Source organism: Dipodomys ordii, unplaced genomic scaffold, assembly GCF_000151885.1.
Source record: "Dipodomys ordii isolate 6190 unplaced genomic scaffold, Dord_2.0 Scaffold55, whole genome shotgun sequence".
In the NCBI taxonomy this organism is placed as follows: Eukaryota; Metazoa; Chordata; class Mammalia; order Rodentia; family Heteromyidae; genus Dipodomys; species Dipodomys ordii.
Genome location: NW_012267271.1, coordinates 5,728,782 through 5,747,051, shown reverse-complemented (window position 1 = coordinate 5,747,051; position 18,270 = coordinate 5,728,782). Strand labels below are relative to the sequence as shown.

The following is an 18,270-nucleotide window of genomic DNA, read 5'->3' as shown; positions in this document are numbered from 1 at the left end:
CGCTGTAGCTCAAGTGGTAGAGCGCTCGCCTTGAGCTGAAGAGCTGAGGGACAGCGCCCAGGCCCAGAGTTCAAGCCCCACGACTGACAAAAAAAAAAATCTGCAAGTGTAGTGGTAGTATCAACCTTGAGTAAGAAAATCTCAGGGACAGCACTCAGGTCGTGTTCAAACCCAGTACACACACACACACACACACACAGGAATTAAAATCTGTTACTGACACCACTGAAAATCCTTTTGCTGTGGTTAGGAAAGAGCGCTGCAGGAGACATGTCAGCCTGCTCTTTGTGGCCTTAGTTGTCTGGGGTCCCTGACAGCCTAAGAGACAGATGTCCCCACTGTCCCCCTCGACTCTTCCTTCCCCCAAGCCAGGTGCCAGCCTGCGGACTCATGTATCCCCTCTGGGCCTCTGGGTCTGGGTTCGACCGCCTGGCAGTTTCGTGTTGGGGTGCACGGGGAGGAGTCTTTAGAGAGGGTTCCGGATGCCTGCCGAGTCCTGACGCAGCCAGGGGCCCCGGGGCGGTGCCACAGCCTCCTCCAGTAGGTCCGGAAATACCAGCTGGGCCGGGCACCCCGGCGCCACCGCGCGCAGCCCCAGCCGCACCCAGACCACACACAGGGACGGAAGCCGGGCAGCGGCGACCCCTGGTGGCCGTGTGCGGGGTCCTTAAGCCAGGTGACCCGGATGGGCCCGGGCGGGCCGGACGTCAAGGACAGCTGGGGTGAGCGTTACTGTGGGGTTTGTTCACACAGTATTTTTTTGTCTGTCCTGGGGCTTGAACTCGGCCTGGGCGCTGTCCCTCAGCTCTTCAGCTCAATCGCTTGAGCCACAGCGCCACTTCCGGTTTTCTGGTGGTTTACTGGAGATGAGTCTCACGGTCTCTCCTGCCCGGGCTGGCTTTGAACCGCGATCCTCAGAGCTGAGCCTCCTGAGTAGCTAGGGTGACCCGGCTTCAGACACGGGGCGGGGATTGCGGGGCAGCCGTGCGTCTCCCTCTACGTTGTCTGTGCAGACACAGCGAGGGAGGAGGCCAGCGGCAGCTGCACAGTAAAAAAACCAAAACCCCAAACTGGGGCGCAGCCGGCCCGCGCCTCGGCGACTCCACGCGTCGCTCGGAGGCCGAGACCCGCGTGGGAAGGCAGCCCACCGCGCCCAGCAGCCCGCGCCCTGGCTTAAACACTCGAGTCTCTGTCCTGTGACGGACATCAGCCACAGAGGGACCGGCAAAGGAAGAGCTCCCGCGTGTCCGTGTCCTCCCGCGTATCCGTGTCCTCCCGCGTGTCCGTGTCCTCCGCGCCCGGGGGCGGGGGGGGGCACCTGGGCTCATCCTCCGGGAAGCAGCTGGGCAGGGCAGGGACCTTGTGGGTTCCAAAGCACCTGCTGGGCCATCCGCAGCCAGGAGAGGCTGCCCCCCTCTCCCCGTCCCCCCCTGCGCTGACGGCAGGGGGGGGGGGGGCTGCCTGAGCCGCACCCAGCCCCGGTGTTGGTGTCAGAGCCAAGGCCAGGCCGGAGCGTGGGCCGATCATTCTCCACCGAGCCCCCAAGCCCCGCCTGGCCCTAGGGGCAGAACCCAGGAGCGCGTGCGTGCGTGCGTGTGTGCGTGCGTGTGTGCGTGCATGCGTGTCTGGCCCTAGGGGCAGAACCCAGGAGCGCGTGCGTGCGTGCGTACGTACGATTTAAAACCCCGCCATGGGCTGGAAAGGTGGCTCGCTTGCCTCGCATGCATGAAGCCCTGGGTTGGACTCCTCAGCACTACACAGAAAAAGCCAGAAGTGGCGCTGTGGCTCAACTGGTAGAGCGCTAGCCTTGAGCAGAGAGACTGGTGGACAGTGCCCAGGCCCAGAGTTCAAGCCCCAGGACCGGCAAAAAAGAAAGCAAGCCAAGCATGCGGGGTGGGGTTGACGGGGGATGGAACGGCCCCAGGCTCCACGCGGAGCTGCTGCGCGCAGTGTGTGGGGTGCGGAACACAGAGCAGAGCCCCCGTTCTCCCCAAAGAAGCAAAACCAACCGTGCCCCCACCCCCGGCACGGAGGGGTGCCAGCATCCCCGCGGGGCGGGGCTCAGGGCGGCCCCTGCACGCACACACACACACACACACACCCCGCCCCAGTCCCGTGGGCTCCAGCGCCCCTCCCTGGTCAGCCAAGGCAGAGGCGACAGTGGGCGTGGGGCGCATGGTGTTTATTATGGACACGGGATCGCGCGGAGGCCGCCACGCAGCGGGGCCCAGCCTAGGGCCCCAAGATGGTGGCAGCTCCCGCAAGCTGTGCCTCACAAGGACTCCCGGCAACAGTGCTCCGGCTGCATGCCGCCCCTTGGAGACGCAGGCTGGGTACCGGAGGGGACCTCTAGGGGTCCAGGGGTACCCGCAGCCCCCGCAGTGTGGGGCCTGGTCCCAGAACTCCCCTGCGCCCCATCTGTCTGTGCCCAATGCAGTGAACCCCTCCCCAGTGCCCCCCGAGGGTCTGAGGCCCCAGACACAGATGTCCTTGCGGGGCTCCGGCCTGGGGGCCCGGACAGCCGGCCGGGAAGCCGGGGGTGGGGGGGGACAGCAAATGATGACACATGAGGTATTTCTGCTTCAGCAGCCTGTTTCCCGGGGCTCAGCGGCGCCCTGCGGGAGCTGTGGGGGTGGCGGGGGCACACGGGGGGGGGGAGCCTCGCTGCAGGACCGATGGCCTCCTGGTGACGCCAGGTGTGGGGTGCGTCCTGGGCGACGCGGGGGACCCTCCCGTCCACAGCTTCCTCGCCGCGCGGTGCTGCAGGGCTCGGGGGGCCGGAACCGGGCTGAGCTAGGGAGGAGACGGGAGTGAGCCGGGCCCGGGCGGCGGCGGAGGCCGACCTGGCGCTGGGGGACCCGGAGGACCCCACGGGTGGACACGATGCTGCGGGCGGGGCGTTTCCTATCGCAGCCCCCCCAGCCTCTGCCCTCACCCCACGCCTGCGGGGGGCCCGGCGGCGGGGGACATCCAGGGACCCCCTGGCTGGGGAGGAGGGGTCCGGCACACCACTCACAGCCTGGCCCGCCAAGTCACACAGCCCGGGTCTCGGCCTCGATCTTCTGCTCCCCGTGCAGGCTGCCGGGGTCCGGGGGTGGGGCCACGCTCTGGCGGATGGCCGTCTCGGGGCCGCCCCCGTACAGGCTGCTCAGGTAGACCCACGTCTCCTCGGAGATCTGCCCGTAGTCGGCCCCTGTGGGGGACGGAGGGGCAGCAGCTGGTGCTTGTGGCCCATGAAGCCGCCACGCCGGGCACGCCACGCCCTCGGGGGCGGGAGCCAACCGAGAACGCGTGCAAAGCCACGGGGGAGACAAGGCGGGGGCCCCCAAGAAACCACCCACCGGGGACTCCAGGTGGCACATGCCGCCGGCGCCCCTGCTGCCCCCTGGCCTGGACCTGGGCGTGCCATCTTAGCCTGAGCCCCGGACAGGTGATGGGAGGCTCGTGGGAGGAGCAGGAGCGAGCAGGGGCCGGGCCGGACTCACCCTGGCGCAGCTGCAGGTGGCCGCCGCCTCTCACCTGCACGATCCTGCTGTTGTCAATGGGCCCGGGCGGCTCTGCGGCAGATGCAGGGGTCACCAGGGTCAGTCTGGGTCTGTGTCCTGCGCGGCCATCCCGAGCCCCAGAGGCTCCTCTCCCGAGCCCCAGCCAGGGGTTCCCAGCCCCCTTGGGCCTAGCGCAGGGCGCTTCTAGGGCACAGGCTCTGCTCGGGTGCCAGCAGCCTGGCAGCAGGAAGGATCCGGGGCAGTGGCAGCCTGTCCCGCTGCCTCACCACCCCCCGCTGCTGTGGGCGGGGCGGTGAACCACCGGGGCACGGCTGGCACAGGCCAGGCCATGCTGCCGGCAACCACCGCCACCCCGGCGGTCATCAGGGCCGTGAGGAGCCATTCCCCCCAGTTCTGGAGTGTTCACATTCAGGCCAAGGCCCAAAGCATGGCTCCAACTCAGTCTTGGAGCCAGTGTAGACTGGAGGGGGGCCATTTCTGGCTCTGGTGATCAGAGGGAACTCTAAAGGGTCAAAAACCATAGTAGATGCTCTAGAATGGTCTATGAAGGAGAGCAGTGGAATGCCAAGGCAGGGCCTAGGTCCAGCAACCCTGGCGCCAGGCACAGGCCTCGAGCTGGCACTGCCTGTGTGGGAGGGAGGCCCGCGGCCCCTGGGGACGGAGCGCCACACACACTCACTCACCGTTGTCCTTGCCCTTGACAAAGGCCTCCCATTCCCGGAACCACTGCATGCTGATGCAGTAAATCACGCTGGGGGACTCCTCAGCCTGGAACGCCTTGTTCAGCTGCAGGGAGAAGGCAGAGGGGTGGGTCAGCCTGCTCCCAGCCGACAGGACAAGTTCAGTGAAGCCCCCCAGTGGAGACGGCCAGCAGTGCTAGTGAACCTTCCTGAGACCATGTGAGGATCTGGAGCCCCGCCCACTCAGAAAGCCCCACCTCTACCTGAGCCCCGCCCACCCAGGAGCCCGGCCTACCCAGGAGCCCCGCCTACTTAGGAGCCCCACCCTCTCAGAAAGCTCCACCTCTACCTGAGCCCCGCCTACCCAGGAGCCCCGCCTACTTAGGAGCCCCACCCTCTCAGAAAGCTCCACCTCTACCTGAGCCCCGCCTACCCAGGAGCCCCGCCTACCCAGGAGCCCCACCCTCTCAGAAAGCTCCACCTCTACCTGAGCCCCGCCTACCCAGGAGCACCGCCCACTCAGAAAGCTTGACTTCTACCTGAGCCCTGCCTGCCCAGGAGCCCTGCCCAGGAGCCCGACAGACCCTGGTCACTTTCAGCAGCCACAAAGCAGAAGCCCTAAGTCCCACCCCTAGCAGCACTAAAGGAAGAGAAGCCGCCAGGCCCTGAGGCAGCTGCCCAGACAGAAGCCCCTCCTGTCAGGGGACCCAGGCTGGTCCAGCTGTGCTGTCTGCTCATCTTGGGCAGCATTCTGAGTGTGGAACCCGGTGACTCCCAAGGAGGAGCTGTTCCCAGGGACCTGCGACAATGTCTGTGGGTGACATTGGCTGTCCCCAGCATCCTGGAGGTAAAGGCTGGCCCTGCTGGCCATTGTGGGAGTCACAGGCCAGGCCGGGGGAGGACCACTCAGCCCACGCTGCAGAACCCAGGCGTCGGGCAGCAGGAGCCTCCACTCGCCGACCTTCTCCTGGCCCCGAGCCCTTCGCCCAGCTCCCCCCTGTGGGCACCCTGCCCCTCACCTTGATGAAGGTGTCGATCTCCACCCTTCTGCGCTTGGCCAGCGCTTCAATCTCCACCTGGCAGACTGAGCACACGTACAGGTGGTTCACAGCAGGGCCGCCCCCAAACCTGCACAGGACCCAGGAGAGAGGCACACGGGCCTGAGGGGCAGCAGGGGAAGCGGCCATCTTCCCCACTTTGCCAGGGGCACCATGAGGCTTGGCACAGCCCAGCAGAGCACTGCTCCCTAGTGACCTGCTGCTTCTCCTGACCACGAGGGCAGGAACTGTGTGGCTGGGGACTGCCCTCCCTGGCGCCTGAGCACGTCAAGGGGGGGCTGGAAGCAGGAGGCATCCCGGCCCGCTGGCCTGCTGGCAGAGGGGTCGGGCCTGGCCCGGCCTAGACTGGATCTGATCACACTCAGGGGAGGGAGGCTGTGGGCCCCTTTTCCCTCCAACCAGTCTGAGCCCCCCAGGGCTGCATGGGGCCCTAGGCTGGGCTGCCGGGCGGCAATGGGATGAGGCGGAGCGGAGGAGGAGGAGGAGGAGGAGCCGGGGAGAGCCCGGGGTGAGCCGCTTGCTCGTGGTCCTCATGACCGTGCAGGGCCTCCGCCCAGCGGGGGGGGGCTCACCTGTTGTACAGGTGCTCCCACACGTTCTGGGGCAGGATGACCACCAGGTCGTCGATGTAGTGGTATTTGTTGGGTGGGATGCCTGCGGAGGGAGTCACGGCGAGTGCTGGGCCGGGCCTCGGCCCCCCCCCCCCGCCAGGCCCGGGGGGCACCTCACCTCCGTGGGAGCACAGGAAGGTGTGGTTGGTGATAGGCCCCGGCTCAGCGAACGTGTTGAACTTGTTCAGCCATTCTCGGGACACGTAGAACCGGAGCAGGCTGGGCTCCCGCATGGCCGCCAGGGACACCACCTGCTGCCGCTCGCGCACCGCCTCCTCGCTGCTCTTCCTGGGCAGGTGAGGGCCGGGATGAGCAGCGGGCCGAGCTGCGCCCCGGGGCCCCTCTCACCGTCACAGCGTCCCTCCCATGCCCGCACAGGCCTGGTGGGACCCAGGCCCGCAGGGGCGCGCGTGCCAGTGTGAGCGGCCGGCTTGTGCACCTGCAGCGCGGACTCAGTGTGAGGCCAGGCCCACCTGTAGAACAGCACATAGGCCTCGGCGTTCTGCACCACCGTCTCATGGACCTCAGTGACGTACTGGTCATCAAACTCATACCACTGCCCGTTGATGACGTTCTGGCAGTAGGCGATGTAGTGCCCGCCTGGGTGGGGAGGAGGCAGTCAGGGGGATGTGGGAAGACGGGGCAGCCGGAGGCCGGCGGGCGCGAGCACTCACTGCCTGCCGTGCCGTGGTGGCAGATGACCGAGAGCAGGTCATAGGTGGTGATCTGGGACATGCACTCCTTGGCCAGGAAGGGACGCAGGTCGAGGCCCTCGAGCGGGAAGGACACATGGCTGCTGATCTTGAAGGAGTACATCACCTCGTGCCGGAAGCGCTTCAGGTGGATGCACAGGATCTGGGGAGAGCAGGCCCGTCACCCAGGGCACCCCAACACAGTGACAGGAGGGCGCTGCCAGGCCGGCGCTGGCCTCTGCCTGCGGCGATGGCTCTCCTGCCCACAGGCCTGGCCAGGAGGTTCGAGGTCCCCATGAGAAGTTGCCCATCACTGGCTCCCAGTTATCTGTCCCGGAGCTCTGATGAGCAGTTCTGTGGGCACTAACTCCAGAAGCTTCTCCTCAAAGGGATCTAAACACAGGTCATCCCCTCCCCAGCCACCTGGGATCCCCTGTCCTCTTCCTTCTGACTGACAGGCTTCGCCCCCTCTGGCTCTCACTCCGGCCGAGGCTGGCAGCAGCCCACCTCCCACACACCACCCTCTGCTCAGCCACAACGGCACGGCTGCCTTCCTCAATGACAGCCCAGCGCTCCACAGCTGGTTACCCGAGCCTGCAGGGTGAGGGTGAGGGCAAGCACAAGCTGAGAACTGCCCTCGCTGAGAACTGCCCTCGGCTCGCCCTGCCCAGGGGCATCTAGACAAAGCAGTGCCATCGTTGCAGCCCCGAGTGTGGGAGCTGCTGGGCAAGGCAAGCCCCCTCCCCCTGCCCACGCCCCCCCCCCCCCCCCCCCCCCCCCCCCCCCCCCCCCAGTCCCAGCAGGCACTCACCTCGGGCAGCCGCAGGACCTTGCAGTACTTCACACCGTTCCGCAGCCTGGGGAGGAGGAGAGCAGCAGTGACCATGGCGGAGCTCAGCAGCGCCCCCACCACTCAGTTTTCTAGAGAATGCCAGGGCAAATGTGGAAACAGGAGGGTGCTGGGCATCTAAAGCAAGGGACAAACCCCAAACACACACTTACTTCTTACACCGCTCGCAACTGTACATGTTGTCACCTAGAAAGGAAAAAAAAAGACAATGATTTATACCTAAGAAAAAACTTAAGGCTGGGCACTGGTGGCTCATACCTGTAATCCTAGTAACTAAGGGAGGCTGAGATCTGAGGATCATGGCTCAAAGCCAGCCCAGGCAGGAAAGTCTGGGAGACTTTTTTTTTTTGGTCGGTTGTGGGGCTTGAACTCTAGATTTGGTAGCTGTCCCTCAGCTCTTCAGCTCAAGGCGAGTGCTCTACCATTTGATCCACAGCGCCATTTCCGGTTTTCTAGTGGTTTATTGAAGATAAGAGTCTCATGGACTTTCCTGCCTGGGCTGGCTTTGAACCATGATCCTCAAATCTCAGCCTCTTTTTTTTTTTTGGGGTCCGGTCATGAGGCCTGAACTCTGGGCCTAGGTGCTGTCCCTCAGCTCTTCAGCTCAAGGCTAGTGCTCTACCACTTGAGCCACAGCTCCACTTCCGGCTTTTTTCTTATGTGGTGCTGAGGAATCGAATCCAGGGCCTTGAGCATACAAGGCAAGTGCTCTACCACTGAGCCACCTTCCCAGCCCCTCAGATCTCAGCCTCTTGAGTAGCTAGGATTACAGGCATGAGCCACTGGCACCCAGCTAGTCTGGGAGACTCTTATTTTCAGTTAACCACCAGACAACTGAAGTGGTGCTGTGGCTCAAGTGGTAGAGCACTGGCCTTGAGCAAGAAAAGGTCAGGGACAGCGCCCAGGCCCTGAGTTCAAGCCTCATGACTGACCAAAATACAATGGTGGCAAATTTGTGTTACCATAATTGAAATTTTTTAAATTCAGGAGGGGGTGAGAGAGTGAGTTTCCTTAAAGGTTAGTAAGACCCAGTAGGATAGGAAAGGGTAAAGTGGGAAATTTCAGAGATGCAAACGCACCAATAATCAAAATTAAAGTGGAATACAACGTGTGTGTGTGTGCATGCGCACGCACTCACGCACACGTGCGTGCCAGGCCTGAAACTTGAACTCAGGGCCTGGGTGCTGTCCCTAAACTTCAAGAGGTGCTCTACTACTTGAGTCACAGTTTCACTTCCAGCATTCTTGGTGGCTAACGAGATAAGAGTCTTATAGACTTTCCTACCCAGACTGGCTTTGAACCACCATCCTCAGATCTCAGCCTCCCGAGCAGCTAAGATTACAGGCGTGAGCCACTGGCAGCCGCAGCTGGGCGCAGCGTCTGGCCTGCATCTCCCTGCCCTGGGCGCTGGCCTGGCACAGCGGCCCACACGCAGTTCCTCCCCGGCCTGGCCGGGCCACTCACCCTTCAGCTCATCGGCAGCAAAGAAGGCAGCAAGGCAGTCTTCCAGCGTGACAACGGGACCCCAGAACCAGCTGGGGGTACAGGACACCACAAACCTAGACACGGAAAAGAGATATCAGATGTTGAGCAAGAGTAAGACGTGGGGCGTAGGTGGCTGAGGTCTATTCAGACTTGAACCCCAGAAGTCCCCAACTGGCACCTCTGCCACAGGCGAGTGACATCCCTTCTTCCTGCGCCCTGCCCTCCTCATGGGAGGGGCCAGGCGGTGGTGCCCACCCCGGGTGGGGAGCCCCGAGAGGCGCACCTTCGGATGTACTCCACGATGAAGGCCAGCCAGCCCTGGGGGGCGTAGCTGTCCCCGCAGGCCCCTGGCTTGGCCGGCACATTCTGGTAAATGTGCAGCTTGGCCAGGTCCTCCTTGCCAGGGATGGGCAGCGACAGGTCCTGGAAGGTCTCCACGGTGGTGGACACCTGGGAGAGGGCGGGGGAGGTCAGCCTGACCCCGCTTCTGGCAGCAGGCAGGCAGGCGAGCCTGCTCCCGTGGGCAGCCCCGGGGTGCATCCACCCTGTCCCAGGCGGTGACCAGACGCGCCCCCCCCGCCCCCCGGCACCCACCCGATCGCAGGTGAGACACTGCACGAGGCTGAGGACGGAGCCATCAAAGATGTCAGAGATGACGCTACGGTAGCGCTGCTCCTTCCGCCTCCGGCCGCCCGAGCTCAGCACCTGGGCTGGAGACGCAGGACAGGGCTGGCTCGGGCCCCCACCACAGGCCCAGGCAGGACCTCCGTGGCCAGAACACAGGGTCACGTTCCTGAATTGTGTGAGCGGGTGAGCACCTGACCTGGAATCATGGCATCGTCTACAAAGCGGGCCCCCTCCCCACTCCCACCCGAGGGGGCTGGGGGCCACGGAGCTGATGCACAGCGTGGGCCTGGCAGCGAGCGTGCAAAGCCAGCCACGTGGGCATCATGGCCGCCCCCACTTGCACTCCCAGCCGCCCCTGCCGCCCCCGAACCTTTCTTGAGCACGTACGGCGGCCCTATCCGCACAGGGCTCGCGCGGGCCGGGCTGCTGGACAGCTTCGCGTGGCCCTCCTGGAGGTGGCCAGGGCTGCAGGGCCGAGCTGAGCCGCGGATGGGCGCATCGTTGTCTGGCTCTGGGGGGCACAGAGGGGACACGGCACTGGATCGGGACAGCCACACGGGCCCTGGACCCAGGACCAAAGCCTGAGCCCACCGTGGGCCCCTCCTCGGTCCTGTGCCCCCTTCTAGCTTCATAGAGCATGCTGAACAGAGACATGCTGCCCAGCTGGAACCCAGGGCTCAGACTCTACAGGGGTCCGATGTAGCGAGGCCAGGGAGCCTGACCCGTGCTGTGCCAGACGGGGCCGGTTGCTCCCCTCTCCCAGGGGGCACAGGGCAGGTGCCCACGGGGTGGTCACACTGTCCACAGCCCCGTGGAGCCTGGCTGGCTCATACCTGGGGTGCGGCAGGGGCTGGTGGAGCGCGGTGACGGCGGCTGGGTCTCAGGGGGCCTGTTGTCCAGGGCAGCCATGGCCGTGTCCACGTCCGCATCCTCGTCCACTTGCTCCGAGTTGGTGCGCTGCTGGCCCCAGGAGAACTTGCGGTCCTTCATGCGCTCCTTCTCGGAGATGGCCCGGCCCGCCTCGTCAGCGATCAGCAGCTCCGTCTCGCCCTGCGAGCTGCCGCTGCCGTGCAGGCCCTGCCCGTCACCCTCGCCCCGGTCACTACTCGAGTCACACGACAGGAACTCGTCCTCCGAGGGGCTCCGGTCTCCCTCCCGCTTCTCATCTGTGTCACTCGAGTCCGAGTCCCTGGCCTCCGTGAGCGTGGCCACGGCGGCTACGGCCGGCTCCTTGAGCTCCTCATGCAGCTGGTCCATGAGGCAGCGCAGGAACTCCTGGGTGTCCTGGAACCGGGGGCCACGTCACCCAGCTGACGGCGCTGCCCTCTGCCACCCGCAGCAGGCCCTGGCACCTCTCTGTGCAGAGAGCTGCTTGCCCATCACTGTGACCTTAAGCGGCTCTGCCCTGACCCCCACCGAGGCTGGGAGAGGCCGCAGCTCTGCACAAGCGGAGGCAGAGGGTGCTGCACGTGGCCCCCGTGCTGCTTCGGGTGCGGTGGGGGACGGAAGGGAGGGGAGGCACCGCCCATGCTCACAGGACAGGCAGCTGGGCACTGGGAGAGTGGAGGAGTCCATGCCAAGCGATGCCAGCAGGCCAGCTGGCACCTGTGCTTGGCCCTCTCCATTCCGCCAGTACTACTGGCTATCATACAGTGTGACCATCTGACACGAGGACGAGACCCAGGGCGGGGTCTACCTTCCTGCAGGCCCGGGCACCCTGTGGCAGGCGGGATTCTGAGCGCCTTGTGTCCCACATGCCCGCACACTTGGTGCTGAGGACTTGCAGAAGGTGCCCTGCAACTTGTGAGTTGGTGGATGCCGCCAAAGACAAGGGTGCTGGGGGTGGACCTGGGTTCCCAGTCCAGCGCCAGCCCCCCACCCCCCCCCAGACCCCAACCGGGGAGGCAGCTGGCTGCCAGGATGGATTCCCCAGGTAGGATCAGAGGACCACGACCGGCCGAGCCCTGTGCAAGGCGCACCTCGGGGTCCTTTCACGAGCAGGCCTGAGTCTCCTTCCACAAGTCCCGTGTGCCCCCGGCCAAACTCATGCCCCTGAGAGAGGCCCACAGCTGCGCTGCATTCCACGCTGAGAAATGCGCCCCCCATCCACGCAGCAGAGAAAGGCAGGCTTCTCCTGCGGCCCACGTGGACATCACCAGAGGCCACACAGCCCCATTTCACAGAGTCCCCCACTCCCAACCACTGCTGAGGCTCGTCCCTGCCACTGTGTGCTGTGTGGCCTGAGAGAGGGGGCAGCCTCTCTGAGCTCCACTCCCTCCCTGACATGGGACCATGTGAGGGCCAATCCCTGTGAAAGACATTCACCCCAGAAAGGGGGCGGAGGCAGCAGTGGGCCTCAGGAGGAGCCGGTGCCCTTCAGGGACATGAGCAGAGCGCCCGGTGGCCCTCAGCCTAGGGGGGTGCAGGCAGGCTGAGGAGCAGGAGAGCAAAGGCACCCCCACTGCCCGCCACACTACGCAAGAGCCCCATATCCAGGTGACAAATAGGGTGACCCAGACTCAGGCCCAGCTCTGGCCGTGCCTCAGCTGGGGATCCTCCAGCCATAAAGGGGTCCGGAACCCATTCCTGGGGGCTAGCAGGAAGCTAAGGGACACACATGAGGAGTGCTTTGTTATGGTCTCATTTTATAAAGTAGATTTCAAAGGTGCTATCTGGACTCAAAAATGTATTCATTCTAGGACAGACATTGATGGCATGGGGCTATCACCCCAGAAACTACAAGAAGCCTAAAACAGGTGGGACTGTGGTCCAGATGTGTGCACTGTAGGAAGTGAGCCCCTATCTTAAAAATAACCAGCAAAGTCACACTGGTGATCCTAGCTCTCCTGGCACTGAGATCTGAGGACTTGGTTTGAAGCCAGCCTGGGCAGATAAATCATTAACCTGCAAAAAGTCAGCAGTGAATGTGTGGTCCAAGTAGCAGGGAGCCAGACTTGAACAAAAGCACTAAGGCAGCGTGCCCAGGCTTCAAGTTCAAATTTTAGTACTAACATAAACACAAAATAACCAGCAAAGTTGGGTGGTCATGCCTGCAATTCTAGCTTTTCAGTAGCTGAGATCAGAAGATCATCTTTCAAACCCAGCCTGAGTAGAAAAGTCCATGAAACTCCATTTCCAATTAACCAGCAAAGGCCATGCTGGAGGCATGGCTTAAATGGTAGAGCACCAGCTGTGAGCAGCAAAGGCAAGCAAGGGTACAAGGTCCAAAAGGCCAAAAGCAAAGCTAGAAGCATGGCTCAGCTATAAGCAACTGCCTAGCAAGCATGAGGTCCTGAGTTCAAACCCCAGAACTGCAACAACAACAACAAAAACAACATTTCTTTTTTAAGTGTAGCCAGGCACCAATGGCTCACACCTGTAATCCTACCTACTCAAGAGTCTAAGATCTGAGGACTGAAGTTCAAAACCAGCCTGGGCAGGAAAATCTGTGAGACTCTTATATCTCCAATTAAACAGCAGAAAACTGGAAGCGGAGCTATGGTTCAAAGTGGTAGAGCGCTAGCCTTAAGCAAAAGAGCTCAGAGACAGTGCCCAGGCCTGAGTTCAAGCCCCCGCACACTAGCACACTAAGAACAACAACAAAAAGTAGTTTAATCAAAGCAAAGTTTTTCCCGTGGTTGGGTGCCACTCTGACACACGTAAGGAGCAGAGCCTGGGCGCTCTACATCACTGCCTTTGGAAGTGTGACTGGGACAGTGGCCCAGCTCCCTGGGCTTCTTCTCAGTACCCTCTCTGAAAGTGGGGTTACCCACAACCTAAGGCAGGCGAAGAGCTCTGGCAGTGAGCACCTGCCTGGAGCCCTGCCCAACAACAGGCCTCCTGCTAGGACTGTCCACCCGCCCAGTCCAGCCGCGGCTCAGAGCCAGGCTGTGGGAAGGTGGAGTGTGCCCTGGGCGGTGCCACGGCTTACCTGCTGGGCATAGCCCCGGAACATCGGGTTGACCAACTTGATTCCGTGAGACAGGCTGGTGGGGACCACATAGCTCGGCCTGTGAGGAGCACAAATCCATTCATCTGGGTGGCCAGCCTGGTGCAGGCAGTAGTGGGGTGGTGAATACTGAGGGAGGGGCCAGGGGGCTGTACAGCTGGCGAGGAGGCCAGGCCCTGGCTGTGCAGTGCCACCAGAGCTCCCCACGGGCATCACTTCCCACTAGGCCAGGATATGGCCCACTTAGAACATTTGCTTTCACTATAAATATTTACTGTGGTTTTCTCATTTAAAAGCAATACATGCTCATAACTAAAACAATCTGAAGTTAAAAAACATTACCACAAAGCAACATCATTCATGGTATCTCCCACACAGAATTATACCAAGACTTTGGAGCCGGGGGCCGGTGGCTCACGCCTGTCATCCTAGCTACTAAGGAAGCTGAGATCGGAGGACTGTGGTTCAAAGCCAGCCTGGGCAGGAAAGTCTGTGAGATTCTATTTTTCTTTTGGGGGGGTCCGGTCATGGGGCCTGAACTCTGGGCCTGGGCTGGTCCCTCAGCTCTTCAGCTCAAGGCTAGCGCTCTACCACTTGAGCCACAGCACCACTTCTGGCTTTTTTCTTTTTATGTGGTGCTGAGGAATTGAACCCAGGGCCCTCATGCATGCAAGGCAAGCGCTCTACCACTGAGCCACCTTCCCAGCCCCGTCGGTGAGATTCTTTTTTTTTTTTTTGTCGGTCATGGGGCTTGAACTCTGGGCTTGGGCGCTGTCCCTCAGCTCTTCAGCTCAAGGCGAGCGCTCTACCACTTGAGCTAAGCGCCACTTCTGGTTTTCTGGTGGTTTATTGGAGATAGGAGTCTCACGGTCTCTCCTGCCCGGGCTGGCTTTGAACCGCGATCCTCAGATCTCAGCCTCCTGAGTAGCTAGGATTACAGGCGTGAGCCACCAGCGCCCGGCCCGTCGGTGAGATTCTTATCTCCAATAAACCACCAGAAAACCAGAGTGGCACTGTGTCTCAAGTGGTAGAGCCCTTGCCTTGAGCTGAAGAGCTGAGGGACCGCACCCAGGCCCAGAGTACAAGCCCCACAACCAACAGAAAAAGACTTTTGGAGTTTTCTACAAAAATAAATAAGAGCACAAGTGGCATTGATCAAGATGCACTGTTTATAAACTGGTTTGTTGGACTCATACTCTTTTGTACTTAAACATAAAAATAAATAAAAAGAGCACATATAGATAACTTCCACAGCCTTATTTCTACATCTCTTCCTTCCTTCCTTCCTTCCCTTTCTTCACAGTCATGGGGCTTGAACTCTGTCTTTTGCTTAAGGCTAGCACTCTACCACTTTGAGCCACAGTGCTACTTCCAGTTTTCTGGTGGTTCATTGGAGATATGAGTCTCATGGGGGTTTTTCAGCCTGGGCTGGCTTCAAACCATGACCCTCAGATCCCAGCTTCCTGAGTCATCAGATTACAAGCGTGAACTACCAGCGCCTGGCAAGCCTGACTTCTCACACAATTGGAAAATCATCTCACAATATCTTTTTATCCACTTCTTCATTTAAAGCATGGATATGTGAGTCAGGCACTGGTGCCTCAATCCTGTAATCTAAGCTAGTCAGGAAGCTGAGATCTGAGGCTCATGACTTGAAGCCAGTCAGTAAAGTCCATGAGATTCGTCACCAATTAACAACAACGAAGTCAGAAGTGGAGCTGTGGCTCAAGTGATAGAGCACTAACCTTGAGCAACAAAGCTCAAGGACAGCATCTAGGCCCTGAGTTTAAGGCTCAGGACTGGTGTACACACACACACACACACGTCTATGCACTCATTTTTACACACACACAAACACACACACACACGTCTATGAGCTCATTTTTCCCAACTTTGCTTTACCTGGAGAAAGTTTTTTGTTTTTTGGTTTTTGTTATGGGGCTTGAACTCAGCCTGGGCTCTGTCCCTCAGCTCTTCAGCTCAAAGCAAGTGCTCTACCTCTTGAGCCACAGCACCACTTCCAGTTTTCTGGTGGTTTATAGGAGGTAAGAGTCTCACAGACTTTCCTGCCCAGGCTGGCTTTGAACCACAATCTTCAGCTCTCAGCCTCCTCAGTAGCCAGGATGACAGGCGTGAGCCACTGGTGCCTGACTAGAGATTTGATCTTTGCATTTGTTTCATACTGTGCCAAGGCCCTGGACACACCAGAACCTACCACTTCATTACCAATATCCTGCCACAAATGCGGCTGTGACCGAGGCTTGGCATTGGCATGACCGCCTCTGAGCCTCAGCAGCAAAAGACATCCACAAAGCGGCTGCCGGTGGGGCTTGATGCCAGCTACCTCTGTCTTCCATGTACTGCACATCTATGAACAAGATACTGCAAGCTCTCCGTACCTCAGTTCCCCCATTTGTAAACAGCATAGGCTCACTGACAGCATTACAGGGATCATGAGAGGCTAGACCTATCAGGTGGGACTCAGTCCTGGCCCCACATACCTACCCAAGGTCAGGGACTCACCGCCTCTTGTGCCAGACCTCCGAGACCAGCTTCTGGTAGCTCTTGCACAGAGCTGGCTTCTTGTCTGTGCGTACCAGGCCTCCACACTCCAGGAAGAACTGGGTCAGTGGTGGGCTGGGGAGAGGGATGAGGTCAGAGGAGAGGAGCTGGCGGGGGGGGGGGCAGATGGCCAGTGCTCCTGTATGATGCCCCCGAAGCCTTCATGTCCAGAAATGCCTGCAGCTGACTAAAAGGGCCTCACCAGCCAGAGCTGGACTGTGGCCCCCAAATTCACCCCTTAGGCTGTGACTACTCAGACAAGCATCCATTGGAAGGGACTGGGGTGAAAATGGGTGTTATGGCAGGCTCCAACCCCATCTGCCTGGTGAGCTGAGATGCGAGTGGACACGAGAGGGCGCAGGCTCACGAGGACAGCCCTCTGAGCCCAGAGGGAAGCCCGGCCTGCTGCCACCTGGGTCTTGGACCTCTGCCTTTTAGACTGAGGTGTACGTCGCTTGTGGACTGTGCTACAGTGACCCTGAGATACTTATGCACCCCTCCAGCTTTGTGCTGGGGGCCCAGGGGCCGGGGACGCTGCTGCCTGTCCCGGCTGGGTAGCCAGCCCTTGCTCCTCAGTGCCCAGTGTCTGCAGACGGTGCCAGCCTGCCTGGAGGCGCCCCTGCTCCCTTTTCCTCAGGCTTTTTTTTTTTTTTTTGGCCAGTCCTGAGAGCTTGCACTCAGGGCCAGGGCACTGTCCCTGAGCTTCCTTTCCTCAAGGTTAGCACTTTATCATTTGAGCTACAGCACCACTTCTGACTTTTTCCATTTATGTGGCACTGAGGAATCGAACCCAGGGCTTCATGTATGCTAGGCAAGCACTCTACCACTGAGCCACATGCCAGCCCTCCTCAGGCTATAAGTTACCTTATAGCAGAACTGTAGGCATGCTCAATTGGCAGAGCACTTGCCTAGCATTTGGCAAGTGCCAAGACCCGAGTACCACCACCAAAAAAGAAATTTTGTATTATTTATTTATTTTGGTCGGTCGTGGGGCTTGAACTCTGGGCTTGGGCTCTGTCCCTGTGCTCTTCAACTCAAGGCGAGCACTCTACTGCTTGAGCCACAGTGCCACTTCTAGTTTTCCAGTGGTTTATTGGAGATAAGAGTCTCATGGACTTTCCTGCCTGTGCTGGCTTTGAACCATGATCCTCAGATCTCAGCCTCCTGAGTAGCTAGGATTATAGCCATGAGCCACTGGCGCCCAGCGACTATTTATTTATTTACTTTTGGTTAGTCCTGGGCCTAGATGCTCTTCAGCTCAAGGCTAGTGCTCTACCACTTGAGCCACAGCGCCACTTCCGGCTTTTTCTGCTTATGTGGTACTGAGGAATCGAACCCAGGGCCTCATGCATGCAAGGCAAGCACTCTACCACTGAGCCACCTTCCCAGCCCTGAAAAATATTAATATATTTTTAAAAATTTAAAAAAGCATAAACAAACAGTAATAATTGACGTAGGACAACTCGTCTGCATATTCATGACTTATCCTTCCAGAGGTTTCTAAGCATACAGATCTGTTCCTTTCCTCCTGATTGCTGCTAGGTGGGCGAGCCCGTGTCAGACACAGGAGACAGCTGAGCCTAGTGGAGTTGACACCCCATCCTCCAGGGACAGTATCCCCCCCACAGGCCTGCACTGACAATGTGGGCTTGGGAAACCCCCGTTCCCCACCCCCCGCGTTCTGCACCTGTCCCCGTCCCAGTAAGCACTGTCCTGGGCTTCCACAGGCAACAGTGGACGCAGAGGGACTTCCGGCGTCTGTGGGTGCAGAGCGGAGGTCATGGCCTCACTCCTGCTAGGCAAGTGCTCGGCCACTGCGCCATTCCCAGGGCCAAGATGGGCCTTCAGATGCTTCCTCAACCTGTCCGGTCATCCTCTGGGGGTGCATGCCCATCCACAGAGCCCACCCCTCCAAGGAGGGCACTACCTACCAGTTGGACAAGGCCTGCAGGGCTGCGTTCATGTAGCAGGAGTTGCCGAGGTTCTTCATGCCTGTGAGGCCTGGAAGGACATGCGGGAGGTGAGCGTCCCCGAGCCCCCCTCGCTGAGCGCCGGCTTTCACCACAGCCCAGGGTGTGGCTCTGACGTGTGTCAAGGGCACAGTGCCTGGGTCTGAGTGTGTCAAGTCATGAGCTGCTCAGCGTCTCTGCTCTGCCTTGCCAACTGCCCAAGCCATGCAGCGGAGGACACGGCCTACAGCGGGCCATCTCCCAGGCGGGCAGCTGGCAGCGGGCACAGGACGGCCAGGTC

The 18,270-nt window shown here is 60.6% G+C and overlaps 1 protein-coding gene across 6 annotated transcripts in view; it reads right to left on the bottom strand.

The window, feature by feature from the left end:
• Positions 1-2,700: 2,700 nt before the first annotated feature.
• Usp20 (ubiquitin specific peptidase 20) overlaps positions 2,701-18,270 on the bottom strand; it is a 29,180-nt gene continuing 13,610 nt past the window's right edge. For 5 of the 6 annotated variants that reach the window (XM_013021433.1, XM_013021432.1, XM_013021430.1 and 2 more), the window contains 19 exons: positions 17,952-18,021; positions 15,982-16,095; positions 13,441-13,519; positions 10,343-10,793; positions 9,880-10,020; positions 9,477-9,592; positions 9,166-9,332; positions 8,862-8,956; positions 7,550-7,583; positions 7,359-7,404; positions 6,530-6,710; positions 6,329-6,455; positions 5,974-6,143; positions 5,817-5,898; positions 5,206-5,314; positions 4,190-4,292; positions 3,486-3,557; positions 3,010-3,193; positions 2,702-2,793 (listed from right to left, as the gene is read on the bottom strand). In XM_013021433.1, coding sequence (XP_012876887.1) covers positions 3,033-3,193; positions 3,486-3,557; positions 4,190-4,292; positions 5,206-5,314; positions 5,817-5,898; positions 5,974-6,143; positions 6,329-6,455; positions 6,530-6,710; positions 7,359-7,404; positions 7,550-7,583; positions 8,862-8,956; positions 9,166-9,332; positions 9,477-9,592; positions 9,880-10,020; positions 10,343-10,793; positions 13,441-13,519; positions 15,982-16,095; positions 17,952-18,021 — 2,318 coding nt within the window. In that variant the 3' untranslated portion in view covers positions 2,702-2,793; positions 3,010-3,032. Of the gene's footprint in view, positions 2,794-3,009; positions 3,194-3,485; positions 3,558-4,189; positions 4,293-5,205; positions 5,315-5,816; positions 5,899-5,973; positions 6,144-6,328; positions 6,456-6,529; positions 6,711-7,358; positions 7,405-7,549; positions 7,584-8,861; positions 8,957-9,165; positions 9,333-9,476; positions 9,593-9,879; positions 10,021-10,342; positions 10,794-13,440; positions 13,520-15,981; positions 16,096-17,951; positions 18,022-18,270 lie in introns of all 6 variants that reach the window. The other variant, XM_013021431.1, reaches the window with a different exon arrangement.